Genomic DNA, 19,358 nt, shown 5'->3' with positions numbered 1-19,358 from the left:
AGGCTTTTTTCATGAGGAAACTCATCAACCGGAAGGCTTCTCTTTCCTGTTTTCTTTCCTTAATTACTCTGTTGTTGTACAATGTAGCATTTTGCTCCTGTTTGAAATGTATCTCCATCACACACTTGGTGCAGTATACATCATAGCCCCTATAGTAAACGTAGTGCATGTAGATAACGCTCTCCTTTCAAATACGTACGGCTAAGGCCAGAGTCTGTCGTTGCGCTAAAAGATACACAGCACAAAGAAAACCAGAAGTAAGTTGAGCCATCAGCATAATCACACAAAACTCAAGTAAGCTCCCCGACACACACACACACACACATACGCAGACTTCCACCAAACACGCACAAGCAGGCATGCACAAAAAGTGGAACGTGCCTTTCTGTATGCAGCACCTGCAGCATACTGCAACTTCAGCACCATGGCCAGAGACAGATTGGCTTTTTCAGCAAACTGAAGATAATTCCCTGTTTCCCAAATGGAGAAAGCATATCACACACTGCACATACACAGACACACACACACACACACACATAATGCGAAACATAAGTGGTCACAACCGTCTCTCATACCCTTCATAACACGCTCCCTTTGCTTTGGACTCCCTGTTTGGTTAATTGGACAATTACGGCTTCTTTCAGTGACAAAAGAGCAAAGAGGAAAAAAAGAATCCCTACTTCTCCTAAGTGGCACATCCTTCACAATCCTCTCTTGACAACTCCATGTTCTCTCACCCTTCCCTAAGCCGCTTGTCTGTGCTCTCCCTCCCATCAATAGCGCTCTCAAACTGATCCCTTCCTCCCCTCCTTTTTTTTCTCCTTTTTTTTCTTATTCCTCTCGCTATTCAGTCCGTGCCGCCATTCCGAATCATGTCTGGGCTAATTAAGACTCTCAAATACCCATCAACAAACACACTAATAGGGCAGAGCACAACAGGAAAATGGAAACACACTGCAAACGTGTAGCCACGAACAATGACAGATGGGCCTATCTAGCTATCTATCTTGTATTCTCTCCCTCACTCACATTGCACAAGCACACACACACACACACATTGGTGCACTGACAACTAACAGCACCCATCTTCCACTATGCAGTGCAGGCTCACACCAGCCAAACAACAGCCAGAGGCCCAAAAATATCCTATGCAAAAATGCCAGAGGAGAGGCGAGGAGGAGAATGTAACACGTGGAACCACATCCCTAGAGACCATCTAAAAATGTAGCTGTGAATCCACACGGTCACATCCAGGTGAGAGCATCCACTCAACAACAAAAATACCCACTTATATTTACCGACATCGAATAACTAGAGTCAATTCAGAGCTGGTGTGAGAGAAGCTTTTTCTAATCTCATATCTCCTAAACGAGGCAATTTGAAACAACTGCGTCACGCTTTAAATCGGCCAATTGATAAAGAATTATGTGTCATTAAGTGTGTGCGTTAATAGGCGTGCGTTACATTCTGCATTACGTTCTAATAAGACTTTGAGATAGATGCCTGAGGGGGAAGTGTGCCGAGCATTCTTACCATTTAATTTAACTACAAAGAGGAAAGGCAACTCCAGAGAAAAGCCTTGCAGGACAGTTACAGCGTAGTGACACACAGTATTGCCAGAGTGTGTAGCTGGTGTCAGCAGAAGAAAATATGTATTAATGCAGTAAATAGAACTTAAAGGAGCACTATGTAGTTTTGTGGAGGAAATCCAAACTCTGATTTTTTTAAATTTGCAATGATTAATGAGGTAATCATAAAAACTCAAAAATATATATTTATTTCTTCCATAACTGAATAAACAAGCTGTTCTGTTTGAAGCAAGACAAGTGGCAGGGTCCGCCAAATGTAAACGAAGTAAAACAGTATGAAATTGTGTTGTCCTTTAAGGTCAGTTTGTTTAGACATGAAAAAAACAAAACAAATCAGTCATTGAAGGTCTTTCTCTTGTCATTAAAATATCTTCTCCAAAACTACACAGTGCACCTTTAAAGCTAAGGTGTAAGAGGTGCATGGCACAGCTATGGGGGTTTCTTTCAAATAATACAAGTGTCAGAAGTTCAAGGTGACGTGTTCAACAGCCAAGGCAGACATTTTGTTTGTTGAGAAGTAAGAAGACTTTAAAATGGAGATAAATAAAATGTTAATTAGTCCAAAAACAGGCAATATCTATAAAGAATTTGTCTCCGAACATACTCGAGTTCAAGGTTGGTTGAAATGCTTAAACCAAGACTTTGGAACAACGAGGGGAAGAGGAAGCTGTAACACCAACCAAAAGAAATAAAACAGATCACGATACAAAAACCCAGCATCAGGGCACACAATAGAGAGACAAAGAGAAGAGAAAGACAGAAGTCGTAGTGACAGAGACACGGAGAAAGCCAAGGACACAAAGAAAGGCACACGCTGCGTTTACCGTGCTGAAGTCTTGCCAACGTACAAACCTCAGGAGAGATGTCGAAGGAAAGGTTAACTCCACTGGGAAATTCAGAATATCACCGACATGATAGAGACAGATTCAAACAAGCAATGCATGTTTACACGCCCCCCACACACACAAAGAAGAAAAACATTTAGCCGACCTTCAATCCCATCGGTTGCCCCTATCTAATATTCCACCAAAGTACGAAATCACTTGGAGATATTAGTGCAGGATAACAAGAGGATTTATTGGGATAAAACCACTCAGCATGGTATAATGGGACAAAAGCCCAGCACTCATTTATGAAATATTATGTTGGGTGGGTGACAGGGGTGGAGGGTAAAAAAAGGTTACCAAGATATGGGACTATAGCAAAAATCATCAATGATCCCAAAACTTTATTTATTTATTCATTTGGGGGTTGGGGTGATGGTGAGGGTTGGGGTTAACAGAGTAATGCATTATGTTTTTAATCAAACTGAGTGCACACTGAAAATGCTGACCATATAGTCTAACCTCCTGGTCAGGGAAAGGAAGGCTCTATGTGTGTGTGTGTGTGTGTGTGTGTGTGTGTGTGATAAAGGAACAACAAAAAGGAGCAGACAAATGAGGCGGGGCAGCAGAACATGGGGGTACAGCATTGTGAAACTTTCTGCGAGTAGAAAACATAGAGCCTCGCGTAATGCTACCATGCTTATAAAGGCTTTATATGAAGGTGACCTCCGCTCATTTGAGCAACAGTAATCGTCAAAGAAACGAAACAATGAATACAACACAAGGTAAAAATGTTCCATATTACGCAAGCTTATAGACCGGATCATTGATGATCAATACTGGTGATGACTAGACTAGACTAGCTAAGGGCCTTCCCGTTTAAAAAGGGAAGTATGTGGTTTGCTACATATCTTCCACTTAGTGTAAGTTGACACACATGAGAAACTATAACACCCAATTGCAACTGAGGATCACCACTCCTAGTAGAACCTATTGAAATCAAAGCAAATTGCATATCATGCCCTTTTTTTTTTTTTTTTTTGAAAACAAAACAGAAATGCACCTTCCTTTCCATAGATATTCACAAATTTATAGACATCAAGATTGCATCATAATTTCTCCCAAATTAAAAATTTCACCTCAGGAAAGAGAAAAAAAGGAAAAGCGCTATGATGAGGAGCACTTTAACACCGTGTTTACTCCACAGCTGCGTCAGCCTTGGTTTTTGTCTGCTTGTTCTATTTGGTCCCCCCAAAGAATGAGTCAGGCTCGAGAATTATATCAAAAGATTTCACAGCAACGAAAGTTAAGCAATTAATGTTTGCTGTGGAAGAGACTAATGAGGAGCCCACTTGGGATTTCAATGCAGAAAATAGTCACAATCCAAAAATTAAAACCCCATTATGTGAGAGCATTGATCAGCTCTTCCAAGATTGTTTCCCCCTTTTTTTTTCTTTTTTTTTTTGGAAAATAATTTTCTCATACAGCTAGAGTGGCCTGCTTTATTCTCCCATTTTCAAGACATCTGGTTGAAATAAAGCCAGAACAAAATAAAAAAAACAATTAAAAAAAAAGCATGGAACAGATGAAACTGCTGAAATGAATAGAATTATCTTATGCCACTTGTAGGTTTGATATCTAGATATTAGGAAAGTAATTCTTACTCAGTACAAGACTTGATGACCTCTTAGAATGAGCGTTTTGTGTATTTCATTATACTGTAACTGCATCCAATGAATCTGAACACCTTTGCATCGCCCTCCAGTGGACTGAATCCACACTGCTACTTTGGAGGGAGCCAAAGAAATTAGATGCGCAAATTCAAAAGAGCGACTTCCAATCACGTTCTCACTCCCTCTCAATTACTGTTTATTAGCCTACATCAGCAATACCCGTTTAGATAATTGAAATTGCAGCGTGCCTCACTGATTTGGTATATCCTGTCACATCATCCACTTTAAAACCAGCAGCATTAACTTGACTTGTTCTGGCATTTGAGCTTTTTTTTTTTTTTTTCTATCCCTTTACCTTCAGATTGCATCTAACTAAGAGCAGTAATGTAGTGGCAAATAAAAACTGTGCACTATGATATCCAGCAGCTGGAAATCACAGGACAAACAATAATAAACAGGAAATTCAATTGTTTAAATTCAATAAACAGGAAAGCGAAGAATTATATGTTCCAGAAAGCAAAACAAACAAAAAACAAAACTACCCTTTCCCATTAATTTAATCCAAAAATAATAAGGAACTGAACTGAGCTTAAATGTTATTGCCCTCCACTACATTCCTGTCTAGCACTCTATTGGTTCAGCAGCTATTCTTCCATCTCCAGCAGCATTAACTCGTGATGGTTGGCCACGGCTTCAACACGCCGTTTTAACAAGACACCAAATACACAGCCCGTCAGCAGTGCTCCACACACAGGTTCCCGTGGCATCAACCCTTTCATCGTTTTGATTGAAGAGTTTGTTTTTATTAAGAAGGCTATACCAGACGCATAATCACTATACATTGATTTAACATTACCTTTACAATTAAATTCTTCACTGAAATTACAGAATAAATATATGCACATTTTTCTTCAAATCTTTGTGAGAGAGAAAACATTAAAAGTGCTTCCTACAAAGCCGTTAGTGGGTGACGATGGGGGGGAATCCAGAAGCAATTGAAGAGGTGGGGGGGAGGGGTGGGGGTGGGGTTTGTGGGAGGGGTCAACAAAGTGCATGGAAATATCCAGAAAACCTTGAGCGTCGTCTTATAATAATATTCACAAATGTTTTACCATCCGTACGTCGGCGCGTCCTTTTTACGAGAAGCACCCTGATATAGACAGAAGTCCTCATTGATAGTAATAACCATATTAATAAGATATAAAAATTAAATAGAACACTGAACTGTAAATGCGTTGCAGTATCTCTGTTCATAATGTGATGTGAGAGTTCTGAGTAAATCCCCTCGCTTCCTGCACTGAAGCGAGTGCATGCAGCAAACTGCAGTTCATATTTTTAATATATGTATTTTTTTCTCCCTTTCGATCATTTCCTACAAACTTTATGTGCACGGCCTCCGGGTGTTTGTACATCCTAGTCAGGGGTAAAAGAGACAGAAAGGAAACCCCCAAGTCAGGGAGACGTCCAGCTCCCGTTTGTCTTGCACATCATGGTAACTCCATAAAAAGGGGTTTAAGTGACAGATGTATTTTAGGATGTTTTGTATGTTTTATTCCCCGGTGCCCCTCTCATTCCTCTTTCGCTCTCTCCCTGGGCATATAGAGATATTTATATATTATAAAAATAACGGCTGTTGACATTGCTGGCTACTCTGAAAAAAAGGCACTTCATTGAAATATCTGAGAATGGCCTCTCCTCCAAAGTGATTTGGGGGGGGGGAACTTTGTTGTAACTGTAATATAATATTTTATTTCATATCATGCTGCTTTTTCAAGTTTATTTTTTCATATTGGTTTTGGGTTGGTTTTGTTTTGAGAGTGGCAAAGTGAATGTGTTGATTTTGTGTTGTTTTTTCTTTTTTTTTTCTCCATGGGCTAGAGATGTTAAAACCGGTAAGATTTTTCCAAGACTTCGAGGTAATCCGGCTTGGTTTGAAGTTTGGCCCTTAACTCGAGGTAATCGCTTTGGGACGGGTCGGGGTAGCAGCCTTTCCCTGCCGTGAAAAGCAATGTCTCCTTCAGCCGTGCATCCTGCTGCAAATCCGGGTACTGCATGCCTGGTGGATGCGCATGCGCCACATGCATGTCCTTTAGTTTGGGCACCGTCCCATACAAACAGTCTACAAAGCCCACTGTTGGCGTGGGCCTCTGACTGTCAATTACTGTGGGGCAGAGCCCTCCGTTCTCATGAAATCCTGCCATGTCAGCTGTGGTGTGGTTGACTGTGACGATGGTGTTGAGTTGAGAGTTGGAGACGGCCAGGGTCCACTCTCTCTCTTTCTCTAACAAGGTTCTGTAGTTACTGTTGCTACTGCTGCCATTGTCTTTCTTCTCTGAAAACTGCGCTCTGTCTTCCTCTGCTATCTCCCCCTCTCTAGGCTTATAGATGGGGTTGTTACACATCTGAGTCACAGGGTGGGGGATGTAATCATAAACGTGACCGTGGGCATGTGTGTGACTAGTGTGAGTGTGTGTGTGCATACTGGGCGCTGGTTTCTCTGGTGTGCCAGTGTTACCGGCACAACTCTGCCTTGGTGGGTCCTCAAAAATCCTGCATTGCATTTGGATCCCGGTCAGATCTACTTCTGAACGTTTCCTGTAGGGGAGCTTCTTCCTTCGACGTAGAACGAAAGCGAAAAGCCCGGCAGCCACGAACACAGCAGAGATGAAGAGGATGAGTAGGCTGAGGATGAGGACAGACAGTGGGACAGCCCCTCTCCCACCTGCCTCCCCCATGTCAGAGCTGCCTGTGGTGAGGTCATCCCCACCAGGCAGGGCTGGTGAGGGGCCCGAAGAATACTTGAGCTCAGGACAGATGACCTCCAGCTCCAGCGAACGCAGGTCCTTCCCAAAAGCAAACTCTGGTGTCTTGCAGATGACATCTCCAACCACAATGACCGAGGAGAGCTTTTCCAGCCACTGCTTGAGGGGGATGATATCACAGGAGCAGTCCCAGGGGTTCTGATGGAGATCGATCTGGACAATGGAGGTCAGATGCTCCAGAACACCGGGCACAGGCATCGATAGGAAATAGTTGTTTCGGAGGTTGAGGCGTGCAAGATTGGTGCCAGCGAAGGCATCAGTGGGGAGGGAGCGCAACAGGTTGTCATTGAGGAAAACCAGCTGGAGGTTTGGCATTAGGGAGAAGGAGTTAGGTTGGATCTCACGTATGACATTATACTCAAAGTAGAGATAACTCAACATCTGAAGGCCCCGAAACATCCCAGGGGTGAGCCGCTCAATGTCATTCCCGTTCAGATATAAACTTTTCAAGTTTGGCAGGTTGATAAAGGCGCCCTCCTGTACGTAGGATATCCGATTATTCCCTAAATGCAGTAAATCCAAACTTGAGAAGTTCCAGAAATCAGAACGGTAGATTTTCTGTATTAGGTTCCCACTGAGATACAATTTCTTGGCATTGAGGGGCCGAGGCAGGAGCTCGGAGATGTTGTGAAAGCCTTTCTCTTTGCAGTTCACTGTTAGCCCCAGGTCGTTGATGTGAAGGTTGCAGGTACATCCAGCCGGACAAATTATCGGGATGGGAGGCCTTGTTTGGTAGCCAGCGATGGGGGGCTGGTTCATGCCTGGGTAGATGCTACGAGGGGTTGGGGGGTTCTTTGTGGGCCGAGGTCTTTTGGTAGGCTTGATAACTCTTTCCTTGTATTCCACAGATGATGCCGTGTTGTGAAAGGAGGAGAGCATGGAGGACGGTTTAGTAGGCCATGCGTTCTCATGTCTGAATGGGACCCGAGGAATTCCCAGCTTGGCCTCAATCTCGGCATCAGAGAGCAGTGGACAGAGCTCGCTGCGCTTGATTTCCCGCAAGTCTTTGCCATGGAGGTGGAATGGGTACTCACATGTGATCTCACCCACCAGAGCCGTATAAGGGATTCTCTCCAGCCACGTTTTTAACTGGACAATCTCACACACACAGTTCCAGGGGTTCTCCTCCAGCTGGATTTCCATTAAGCTCCTCCCAACGTACTCCAGCATGCCCCTATATGGCAATGTCTTTAGTCTGTTTCCTCTCAGGTCCAGATGCGTGAGCGACACGGACCGGAAAAGATAGTTTGGGAGGACTGGGATCAGATTGTCATTTAGTATGAGCACTCTCAATTTGTGAAGGTGCCTGAATGCACCACTTTCAATCCGTTTGATAACATTGTAGTCCGCCTGGAGATACTCTAAACTCTCCAGCCCCAGAAAAGTGTCATTCCGGAAAACTTCTAATTTGTTTTCGTGTAGGAACAGCCGTTTGAGTATTCCTAAGCCATTGAACGCTCCAGCGTGGATATCTTGCAAGGCGTTGTTACCCAGATTAATGGATATGGCGTTGTTGAGATGAAGGAAGCTGTTAAAGTAAAGCTTCCTCATGGAGTTTCTCTGCAGATTGAGCTTGAAGGGCCGACTCCATATCTGGGAGATCTGGCTGACATTTGTAAATCCTTTACTGTCACAGTGGACGTGGAAGATGCCCTCTTTGCCCTCGCAGTAGCAGGGCTCGAAGCAGGGCTCGTCGATCTCCTCGGAGTCCTCTAGTAGTGGGATCGGGGTGGTCCATCCTAAGGCTATGGTGCTCAGCAAGGTAACCCACAGCATCCTCGCTGACACCAAGGGGATGAAGTGTCGGCTCCAGGGACAGAGCCACTTCACAGCACTGCAACACAGAGCAGAGGGAGAGGGGATGGAAGGGAGGGATGGTGGGAGCGGGGGTATGGGATACGCACACGAAGTAGACACACACACACACACACACACACACACACACACACACACCCTCACAAAGTGAAGTTTGAGGTGAGGGACAGACAGACAGAGGTAGGGGAGAGAGACAGGGAGGGGGCATTAGTTTCAGCAGAATGGAAGACACATTTAAAACGAATACCGATGAATAATAGGATGACATTGTTGCAGTATTGCTGGGTATCTAATACAAAATATAAAGCCAGCACTCTTGGATGGGTAATACGATACCCAGCAACGCAAACAAATCTCCACTCGCAGACAGTTAACGTCAGTGCAGAGGGGGGGTTGCCATCTATTATACAGCAGATATGCTGGTAAGGTCGCAATAAATCACCCTCAGAGATGCTTATCGCCATGAATAAACGACGGCAACAGCAGGTGGGTGAGGTTAGTGGTTGAGGAGACACCGTCCCCCGGCTGTGTTCGTTACATAACAGGGACCTCAATCCCTCTTTTGGTAAATGAGAGTCCAGAAAAAAAACAGAGGGGGGAATCAGAGAAGGTGCATCGAAGGTCTAACGCAGGGAGAGGACGGAGGAGGGGGTATGTGTCAGCTTGGTGGCCATTAGTAGGACGAGATGAGGAGTGCTGAGGGTCTCACTGACCATCCATCTGGTTAGAATGAATCTCAGCATATTTGTGGATACATTCTTGTGGAAATCTGGTTTCAAATAAAAAAATCACATATTAAAAAAAATATGTGGACAGTGCTACAGAGGCTACAGGAAGAGGAAGCTGAATTTAGCAGCGTGAAGATGTCAAAAATGAGGAGGTAAAAAGGAAAAGTAGTCCAGTAGATCCAATGACGGCAGAGCCTGAGCTATTTGCCCCGGCTTCTTTCTTGGGTTAAATGCCCCACACTGTCAACTTACAAATCATGTGTCGTCTGCAAAAACAAACCCCATAACGCTTAACACAACGTCTCGTGTGACTTTCACAATCTGTGATGCCGTTTGAGGATTAGAGGAGCAACGGAACAAGTGAAAAGCGCAGTGGGCGAAGCTGCTGCCCCGAGAATCTCAGTTATGAGGCTGCGTTTTTGTAGATCCGGCCGGCCTACAAATAAATACTATCACACGTGAAGACAGACCGTTTAGAAAAAAGGGGGAAACATTATCATAATTATCAAAAAGGTTTTAAAAAATCGCTTTAAAAATGGGCCGATCGGAGCTTCCGTTCAGTATCTCCAAGGTGTTAAGTGAAGGAAACTCTCTCTCTCACACACACACGCACGCACGCACGCAGATAGCCTCGGAATATCTTTTCTGTAGGCTGTGACTTCTCTCACGCACATGCACACTCACACACACGTACACACGCACAGTGCTGTCCGTTCAAACGAGGGTGCTGAAAATCCAGTTGCGATGCGCTGGGACCGTCTGCCGGAGCGGAGCCGCGCTGTCCGTGGTGCTGAAACCAAAAGCCCAGCGACAGGAGAGGCAAAAAAAGAGGGGGGAAAAAAGGAAACCAGATTGTAATCCTCAAAAAACAACGTGACAGTAAAACAGGGAAAAACAAAATTAAAAAAAGAATCCTTGTTCACGGTCTCCTCTGTGCAAAAATTCAGTGTTTTCGTTCCCCCTCTCCGTGCGTAATCCTCCAGGATTTATTGATTCCGCTTCCGTGATAGAGATCAAAAAGCGCGGATGCAGTGCCAACAAAAAAAAAAAAAAAGTAACAACGACATTTAAAGCAATTAAAAAATACTGCGTGCCATAATACATTCCCTCGGGTTGTATCAAATCGGCAGGTATACGTACTTAGTTTAGTGGGATTCCAACTTCACATATCCTCCTGCGGTGTGTTCGGTTGTCGCCCGGTGCGTCCCGCTCACCGTCCGATGCCGGGCTGTGGAGGAAGAGAACAAGAAATGGGGGTGACCGAACCGTTAGAGGAAAGGGGGGGTGGGGGGGAGAGAGAGGGATGGAAAGGGAGAGAGAGAGAGAGAGAGAGAGAGAGAGAACGGGGCATTGAGGAGGCAGAGAGGAAGAGGAGATGCGCATGTGAATGAGCCGCGGATTCAAAAAAACCAAAGCCGGGGGGGAGATTTCTCCACACTTACATGAATTAAAAGTGCTGCTCATCGCCGGTGCCGGTTTCAATACGACCCCATTAAAAGATTTCAATCTGGGGATTCATATCAAACTAAGTCACGGAGAAACAGTGATACGGGCTACATCTGACGAGCTCCGGTGGAAGAAATCCCGCTCCCCGTTTACTGACATTTCCCCCGAAATAACCTTGCTGTCACCACAGCGGGGAGAGCGCGGCGCTTGTTGAAATACATGCCAAAGCATAATGCAGTAGCCTTCCGTCGTGACATTGGCAGGAAAAGCGGTGAATAAAGAACAAACGGCTATTGATCAGTCGACTTGGATCCCCTGCGATCCGTTATCCTCGATGTTTGGAGAGCGCTTGCTGTCCCCCTTTTTTTTTTTGGAGTCCATGGCCATGCAGACACCGATAGTCATAGGGACACACACACACACGCACACACACACACACACACACACACACACACACACACACACACACACACACACACACACACACACACACACACACACACGCATAAGATTTCCCCTCATGATACACTCCTGCACAGGCAAAGACGCAGCTGAAGCACTCACCTTAGTTTCGCACTGCAATTGGAAAGCATCGAGGGGAAAAAAAGACCACTGGTGTGAATCTTGTTAGATCTCTCTCTCTCTCTCTCTCTCTCTCTCTTTCTTCCCTCTCTCCCTCTTTCTTCTCTCACCCTCTCTCACTCAGTGGCTTAGGCAAAAGAGAGGAGAGAGGAGAAATGAAGACGTGATAGGAATGCAATCTCCCCCACTCTCGCTCTCCGGTGACTCCGACTCTCTCCCCTTCTTTCTCGTCTCCTTCTCTCTCTCTCTCTCTCTCCCTCTCTCTCTCTTCTCTTCTGAGCAGTTTGCTTAAAATGCAAGCCCTCGACTTGTGCCCGTCCGCTTCCTCTTCCTCCCCTCTCCTCCTCCTCCTCCTTCTCCGCCGCCGCCGCCCCCCGGGCGAGCGCTCAACAACAGTGCGGCCGGGTGAGAGTGTCCTCCTCTCGGTTTCAGGACCGCGTCTCCGTCCGGTGCAGCAGTAGCAGGACTCCGTGAATCATATCGACGGCTGGGTCAGCTGCTGCTCTTTTTCCTCTTTTTCTTTTTTTTCCCTCTCTTTTTCTTTTTTCAGTCTTTCTGTCTTTCCTCGGGTCCGTTTCCCTGTCGTGCGTCAGAGGAGTGAGGGACTGAGCCGGGGAGGTGGAGGGGTGGTGGTGGTGGTGGGGGGGGGGAGCAAAGGGGTGAGAGACGCAGTGGAGAGAGAGCTCTGGCGGTGAGAGAAAAGAGGAGGAGGGGAGGAAAAAGAGTGATGGGGACGGTTGCGCTATAGTTCTGGATGCTTGCGAGAGGAGGAGAGGAGGCGAAGTGAGGAGATGGGGAGCGAGGAGCGCTCGGGCTCCGCGCGGCGGGGACGCGCGTCGAGGAGGAAATAAATAAATATGAGGGAGGGAGGGAGCGCGCCGTGCGGGGTGGGTGAGACTGGCAGACCTGTGGATGGCAGTCAGAACGCAAGACGTCTCTCTCTCTCTCTCTCTCTCTCTCTACACGATATTCATTTTTTATTATTATTGAGCTTTATCTAATCACAACGACACTCAATTCTCCCACCGAGGGTAATTTTCTCGGCTGCAGTTTTGGGAGGGCGCAACGTGGAGTTGGCAGCCCTCGCTCATGCCAGCACCACCTCTCCTCTCCTCTCCGCCGTGGAGACGAAGAGGGTGGCCGCGGCTATCTGCAGCAAGCGGTGGTGGTGGGGGGGAGGCAGGCAGGGAAATACGGAGCGCTTCATCTTTCCTCTCCGTCTGCGTGTCTTCCCCCGCTTCGCCTCCAGCGGGCAACACAAGCCCGTGTTTGTGAGCAGCAGAGCCACGGCTCATGAGCACGACGGAGGCACCATCACGATTCCCAGCGTTGCGAGGAGGGGGGCTGATTGCAGTGGCAAGTTTAAAACAATATCTCGCAACAAGCAGCGTCTCCGCTTCCCAACACAGAAACTCACAATGATAATGAGATTTGTTGTGTTTGATTCTCTCCGGCACGGACGTTGGGAATTGTGTTTACAAACGTGCGATATTAAATAAAGTTGAACTTTTCTTTTGCTTTACATGTGGCTGCAGTAATAAGTGTCTTGGTGCACAGATACCTGCTTTGTGTAATAGCATGTACCTGATAGTTAGGCATGGAGAGGAAAGGGCGAGCAAAGTTGGCCTCATGGAGATTTTAGTTTTATTAAAGGGGCACTATGTAATTCTGGGGAGGAAATTCAAACCAAGAGTTTTAATATTTATAATATTAATATGGTTATAATACAAACTCATGAATATTTATTTCTTCCCATAACTGAATAAACAAGCAGTTCTCAGAGGAAAATAAGGTCTCCAGAACACTGTTTGAAACCAGAAAGTTGGCAGGGTCCGCCACATATAAACAAAGTAAAACAGTATGAAATTGTGTTGTCCTTTAAGGTCAGTTTGTTTATTCAGTTTATTTAATCATGAAGAGTTTGAGAGTTTGTTCATTTGGTTTGTTTAAGCATAACAAATATTTCTCTTCTGATTCAAATTTCTTTAGCAAAACTACATATTGCTCCTTTAAAGTCTTTTAGATGAGATATTATAGATGGAGAAACCTGGCCTGGAGTAACCATGGAAGCTGTTCAAGTCCCCTGGTGGTCCTCTAACCACCCTTGGGTGATTCTCATCATCTGGGCGTATAGGAGGTGAATATCTGAACTGATTTTGTCCCCCTCAATGTCATTTCGAGGAGGTTAGAAGATCTTTCTGTGAATGTTTTAAATGTATTTCCCAATCGCTGGGCAGAATCTGTGGCAATGCATCTGCATGAGGTCATGTCCTACATTAAAATAACAAACAGGTACTACTGTAACACAAACCAAAACCTTAAAACCTTAAACGCATAAATAAAAAAATACTTTGGGACATCATCATTAACCCGTGACATCTGTGATTTGTCAGTTTACTTCCTTACCTTACACAAAAAAAAAGCAAACACACACAACCCAAGCCTGAGCTCACAAATCCACACAATCAAGCCATACACACACACGCACATACACACCCAGTGGATGGGAGGTTAGATAGGAGTGTGTGGGAGCAGCTGGTGGTCTGTAAAACTGCCATTCTGCTTTATGAAAAGGCATCATTCACTCCTTCAGCCTGTCAGCTGATGTCAGACAGACTGACATAAGGCCTCCACAAACCCCTCATTCAGCTCACAGGACATGAATTGACCAGAGTTTGTCACAATGAAGCGGTAGTAACCTTAAGATTACAGATCGGAGGCTAATGAGATCTCCAGTCAGGATCTGCACTTTGAGTGACACAGCAAAAATTGGACATTGATCTGTCCGGGCTTGGGTTTGACAAGTATCATGTCCGGACAAATGCCTCTAAAATGTAGCTCTTGGGAGGGAGTGACACAAAAGGTGTTGGTATAACATAAAACGATCAAGTCATGACAAGTTCATCTGCAAATTGATGAAGTTAATGTTTTATAGGGCTTTGAAGGCCCACGCTGTACATTTTAAGCGTTGACTTTACTTTGAGAAAGTCAGGAAACCGACTACCTCAGAATTACCAAGTAAAGCAGACTGTTGAATTTAAGTTTAACAACTTCAAATTATTTGTCTACTTTACTCAATAATTCAAAGGTAAATAGTTTTTTCTCGTTTGTTTTTAAGTAAAGTCACTTTTTTTCAGATTTTAAAGTGCAACATGACAGACTTATTTGCATGTGGAAAGTATGAACAAACATAATTTACATGTGAAAATCTTCATTTCACATGTGAACAAAGCCAAAAAACAAACACAACAAACAATCACTTGTGAAAATGTTTATTTTTTAATACATTAAATGTATTTTCATAATGGTTTCTTCGCCAGAAAGCAGCATGGGTCAACGCACAATGACTCAGTAATGGCAATGACGAGCTACCTCTTATGGCAGGGTGAATAGTGACTGTGTGTTGTTATACTGCCATAAAACCTCTGAGGGAGGATGTGGTTGGAACTGACAAGTGCGCAACTTTGACATCAGAGTCTGCAGTTTGCATCTTCTCCAGCTCCACTAATCGACAGTAGTTCCTTTTAACCATGACAAGAGTCTTTTTATAACCTCAATGAAGAAACTTTGGTTGTCTGATCCCGAGTTGAAGTGATGGCAGACTAGATGAAGCTTATATGAAACTGGCACTGATGAAACAACGGTGTGTGGTGCAAGATCAGATCAGATCATATGGGTTGCTTTGGAAGGTCGAAAGACTAGTGGGAAATAAAAAAAAATAATAAAAAACACATCCCTGCCAAACGAGTCCTTAATAAGAACAAGATAAAAAGGATTCAGGAGGATTGGGAGAACAAAGGGCTAAACAATGGGTGCAAAGACTGAAATATGTTCAAATATGTCATTTGATTGTGATGTTTAAATGAAAAGGAAAATAAAACTAGAAAGAAAAGCACAGTTAAAGTGTTTGACGGATACGCCTGGACATTGTGAACTCAGTCATCACTGACCTTTGAAAGTCATCACTGCATGATGAAGGGACATCAGTGACAACTCTGTCATCGCGGACAGCAAGTGGCAGTGCAGCCAATAGGAGAGGAAATGGCTGCCAACCAGAGCCACATCTTGAAATGTAAAGAGACAGCACATACGGCAGAGGAATTTCATTCGTTCACTCATGCTTACAGTAAGTGGCAGAGCCACCAGTGGTGATCACCAGAGTAAAGATTTCATATTTCATTAATATAATAACTGTCGGCAACGTCACTTATACTCCACGATTAGGGATGGGAATTAACAGGTTCCAGATTGTCTGATCCATTGGAATCGTAAGCCTCTGAGCTTATCAGTTTCCTTGATCAATGCTGGCATAGACAGTTGCACGAGGCAAAACAATGGTGACAAACCCATGCTTCTATGCTGCTGGAAACTTGAAACAAAAGGGAGTCATGGCGCAGAGGAAGAGATGGTCCGAAGCGTGGCTTGATTTCACAGAGAAGTGTCTGTAAAATGATAGTTTAAGGTAACTCCAGTGAATATGCAGGAATATCTTTCTACAAAATCTGGGCTTAAATTCCCAGAAATACGCCAGCGTGCCACTTTCCAACTGGGTAGCGTGTCCTAGGAAACCTAAATGAGAATGAATGCTGTACAACTATTCTCTAGTTTCAATCCATTTTAGATGCTGACAGACAGGCTGTTTCTACAACTAGCTCTCAGGCAGCAGCTTGCTCGACTAAAAGTGATCCGGAATCAATAAAATCAGATTAGATGATAAACATCAAAATCTTATAAATTTCATTCCCTAACTGCAATAACCACATCTGTAATTGACAGTTTAACCTACTGAAAAACAACCATGTTCTGTAAACTGCACCTCTACCCAATGAAAAAAAAAAGAAAAAAAAAGGAAGTTTGGTCTTAGTTAAAAACTTTTTTAGCTGTCACCTTTTGAAACTTTCCATTAGCCCCTCTCTGCTTGTCATCAGGGGTTTCGGTGACAGACCTCATGCCACCTGCCCAGGCCCTTTGTGGACCACAAGGGATGGTTGGGAGGCCCAGTGAAATAATTCCCTATCTATCGGCCCGTCTATCTACGTGTCTCTCCTCCTGTCAGTCTGCCTGACTGCTTGGGAGTCAATACGTCTGAATGCTGCTCTGCCTTTCTCGCTGTCCACTTACATCCCCGCCTGGCTGCCTGCCAACCGGACCAACCTGCCTGCCAGTCTCTCCACCTGATGGCCTGCCTGTTCGGCCGACCGGCAGCCTGCCTTCATGTCTGCCTGTCTCTGTGCCGCCGTGCCTACCTAGCCTGTGTGCTCGTCAGTGCGACTACCTGTCTGATGGAGTTCCTTTATGCGCCCATTAGGACGTGCCTTTATTCACCACGGACAAAGATTGATTCAATCATACAGGGGGGAAGATTTCCTGAAGAAAATAGTGTGAAATGGATGGGAAATTGTTCATGCTCAAAAACACATTTTGTGAATGGAGAATATCTCGTACCTTTGCTTGGTTGAACGGGAATGATGTGTACTCAATAAGCATATTCAATCACCTGAGGGAATTCTTTATGAGTTTGAAATCTAGCTTTGGATCTCATCTCTTGTAACAGATCTGTCCACTCACCCCAGAGGAAGGAACACAGAATGACTGCCGTGTTTTTTTTAATTAGCAAAACCGTAATCTGTACTTCGAGAGATGCTGCATGCTTTGTTGATGTTTGAGATCAAGAGATTTTATGGAAATCCCGGAGAATGTTTGAAGAACCCACTGGACAGGAAAAACTACAAATGTTGTTTTTATCAACGCTTGAGGAACAGAAAAAAAAACAAAAAAACAAAACATTATATAATGATGCATATGGCTTTAATCAAAGCAACAATGAGGCAAAGAAAACTTATAAAGTTATCTGATTAGAGTTTATTCTATTCTATTCAGTGGATTGTGCATTGCAGTTAATAGAAAGAAAAGTATAAGGGGTACAGCCACAAAAAGCAATAGATAAGACAATAAAATGGCATTGTGTTGTCAGTAAGGAATCTGCAGCTGCGTTCACTTTAAACCTTTTCTTTTGTAGTTTCCAGAGGGTTAGGGGAAAACTTGGAAAACAGAACTGAAAAGATTCTTTAAAAAGATCACATTATGTTTGTATTCAATTTGAACTATCTTCTCTTTTTTTGTCCCACTGAAAGCTCGAGAACACACTAGCAGAAATTAAGCTAAGCTGTATGTGCTCCTTTTTGTATCAACCCAAGTATTGCAAGTTTCTATTGTAGAGGCGGACCCTCACGGGATCAGTCACAGTATCAGTTAAATGTCACACTGGGGTTTGCTTTGGTGAATTTTTCCTAAGTTTATGAACTCTCTCTCTATGTGTGTGTGTGTGTGTGTGTGTTGGCAGCTGAGCAGCACTTTAATGTGGTCACGTCTGAGTGATTGGCCAAACAGTGCGAATGAAGTTCAGGACAAAAGAGCATCCAAATATAAAACGCAGACGAGTGCTCTCTCACTTACTCTCTCTCTTTCTCTCTCTCTATCACACACACACACACACACACTCTGACATTGAGACGGACAAAGTCATCGCAAGAGTCGTTGTCTCATGAGAACATTGCATTGTAAGGCCTCGCAGTGTCTCCGTTTTGACCTCGGCTACCATCATCGGGCTTCTACTCATAAAACACGGGGACAATATTGTCACCGTTACTGACGTGCTGACAACGTTACGGTGTAGAGCAAGAGACCAGGAGACGAGTACCTATGGCAATGTAATGTTTTTCATTAGCTGCTTGCATAATTAGAGAATTAAATATAGTGATTTAATGGGACGCCTGCCCCTGTCGCTACATTCCATCTATCTCTGCATCTTCTCTGGCTAGATGCAGTGAATGTACAATACTGTGCAGCGCAGAATCACCCAATATGGATGTGATTCTGCTCTATTGACATTTACCAATGCGCCTTCTCACACTGCTCCAAACTACAAGATCAACGACCTATTCCTCCACCACAATGAAATTTAAAATCGGTTTTGATCGTCTTGCACAAACCGTGACCCCGATAAGATCTTCGACCTCAAGAGACAATTACGACTGATTGCTGCATTCGTGTGCATGCAGGCGTCCATGCTTGTGTGGGTATTCACCTTCCATGCACGCTGCATGTTTTGTTTATCTTCTAGCAGTCATGCTGGATGAGTTGTTGAGCCTTGGGCCAGATGGTGTCCTCTCCAGAAGCCTGTGTGGCATGGCACACTCTCTCTTTCTTCCTCTCTCCCTCCAACTTAAACACACACACACACACACACACACACACACACATATAGAGTCTACACATCTACCATGCCATCCACTATCTCTCTCTGCTTGCTGTAGCCCCAAACTGTCGGAGCAAAAATACAACACGTCTGCTGAGAGACCTAATTCTCACACACTGCTCTCCCTGGAGAGCTAAAGAGAGAGAGAGAGAGAGAGAGAGAGAGAGAGTGTGTGTGTGTGTGTGTGTGTGTGTGTGTGTGTGTGTGTGTGAGAGAGAGAGAGATCGAGGTAGGGAGATAATGTTAGTTGCTGCCTCAACGAGTTTTTCGGGGTAGATTACAATGGCAAAAGGAGAAAGAGTATGATGGAGAGGGGTCTAGAGAGGATGGGGTGAAATCCGAAACAAAAGAAAAAAAACACACACGGCAAGAGAAGAAGAGACTAATGGTTTGGAATTCAGCCTTGTAAGCGTAAATGCCAAACACCTCATCAATGTTGGATTCCAACTCGGCTTTTGTCTATGAAAAGAAAGCAGAGGGAAATGAGACAATCAGGGGAAAAAATGAGAGAGGAGGGCGAAAACTTGTTAGAGCTTCCGCATCGCAGATGGACGGCGGGGGCACGACGGAAGCGGGAGGCACTAAGAGGCTGCTGACTCAAGATTCAAAGCTATATGTGCT

At 44.5% G+C, this 19,358-nt stretch overlaps 1 protein-coding gene across 2 annotated transcripts; it reads right to left on the bottom strand.

The window, feature by feature from the left end:
* Positions 1–2,645: 2,645 nt before the first annotated feature.
* Positions 2,646–12,286, bottom strand: slitrk3a (SLIT and NTRK-like family, member 3a). Of its 2 annotated transcripts, none has more exons than XM_084352165.1 (3): positions 11,462–12,286; positions 10,592–10,679; positions 2,646–8,742 (listed from the first exon to the last, which is right to left on the bottom strand). In XM_084352165.1, the coding sequence occupies exon 3, from the start codon at positions 8,682–8,684 to the stop codon at positions 5,970–5,972; it is 2,715 nt and encodes a 904-aa protein (XP_084208291.1). In that variant the 5' UTR covers positions 8,685–8,742; positions 10,592–10,679; positions 11,462–12,286; the 3' UTR covers positions 2,646–5,969. The 2 variants fall into 2 exon arrangements, with proteins under 2 accessions (XP_084208291.1, XP_084208292.1); XM_084352166.1 differs by lacking the exon at positions 11,462–12,286 and adding an exon at positions 10,894–11,202.
* Positions 12,287–19,358: the final 7,072 nt, after the last annotated feature.

The sequence above is a fragment of the Pagrus pagrus genome (genome assembly GCF_965226575.1).
Source record: "Pagrus pagrus genome assembly, chromosome: 4".
NCBI classification, from domain to species: domain Eukaryota; kingdom Metazoa; phylum Chordata; class Actinopteri; order Spariformes; family Sparidae; genus Pagrus; species Pagrus pagrus.
Note: the sequence above shows the minus strand (reverse complement) of the source record. Positions and strands in the feature narration are given on the sequence as shown.

Excerpts from the sequence above, each read along its gene's own strand:
- slitrk3a (XM_084352165.1), bottom strand. The coding sequence starts at position 8,684 with ATGCTGTGGGTTACCTTGCTGAGCACCATAGCCTTAGGATGGACCACC.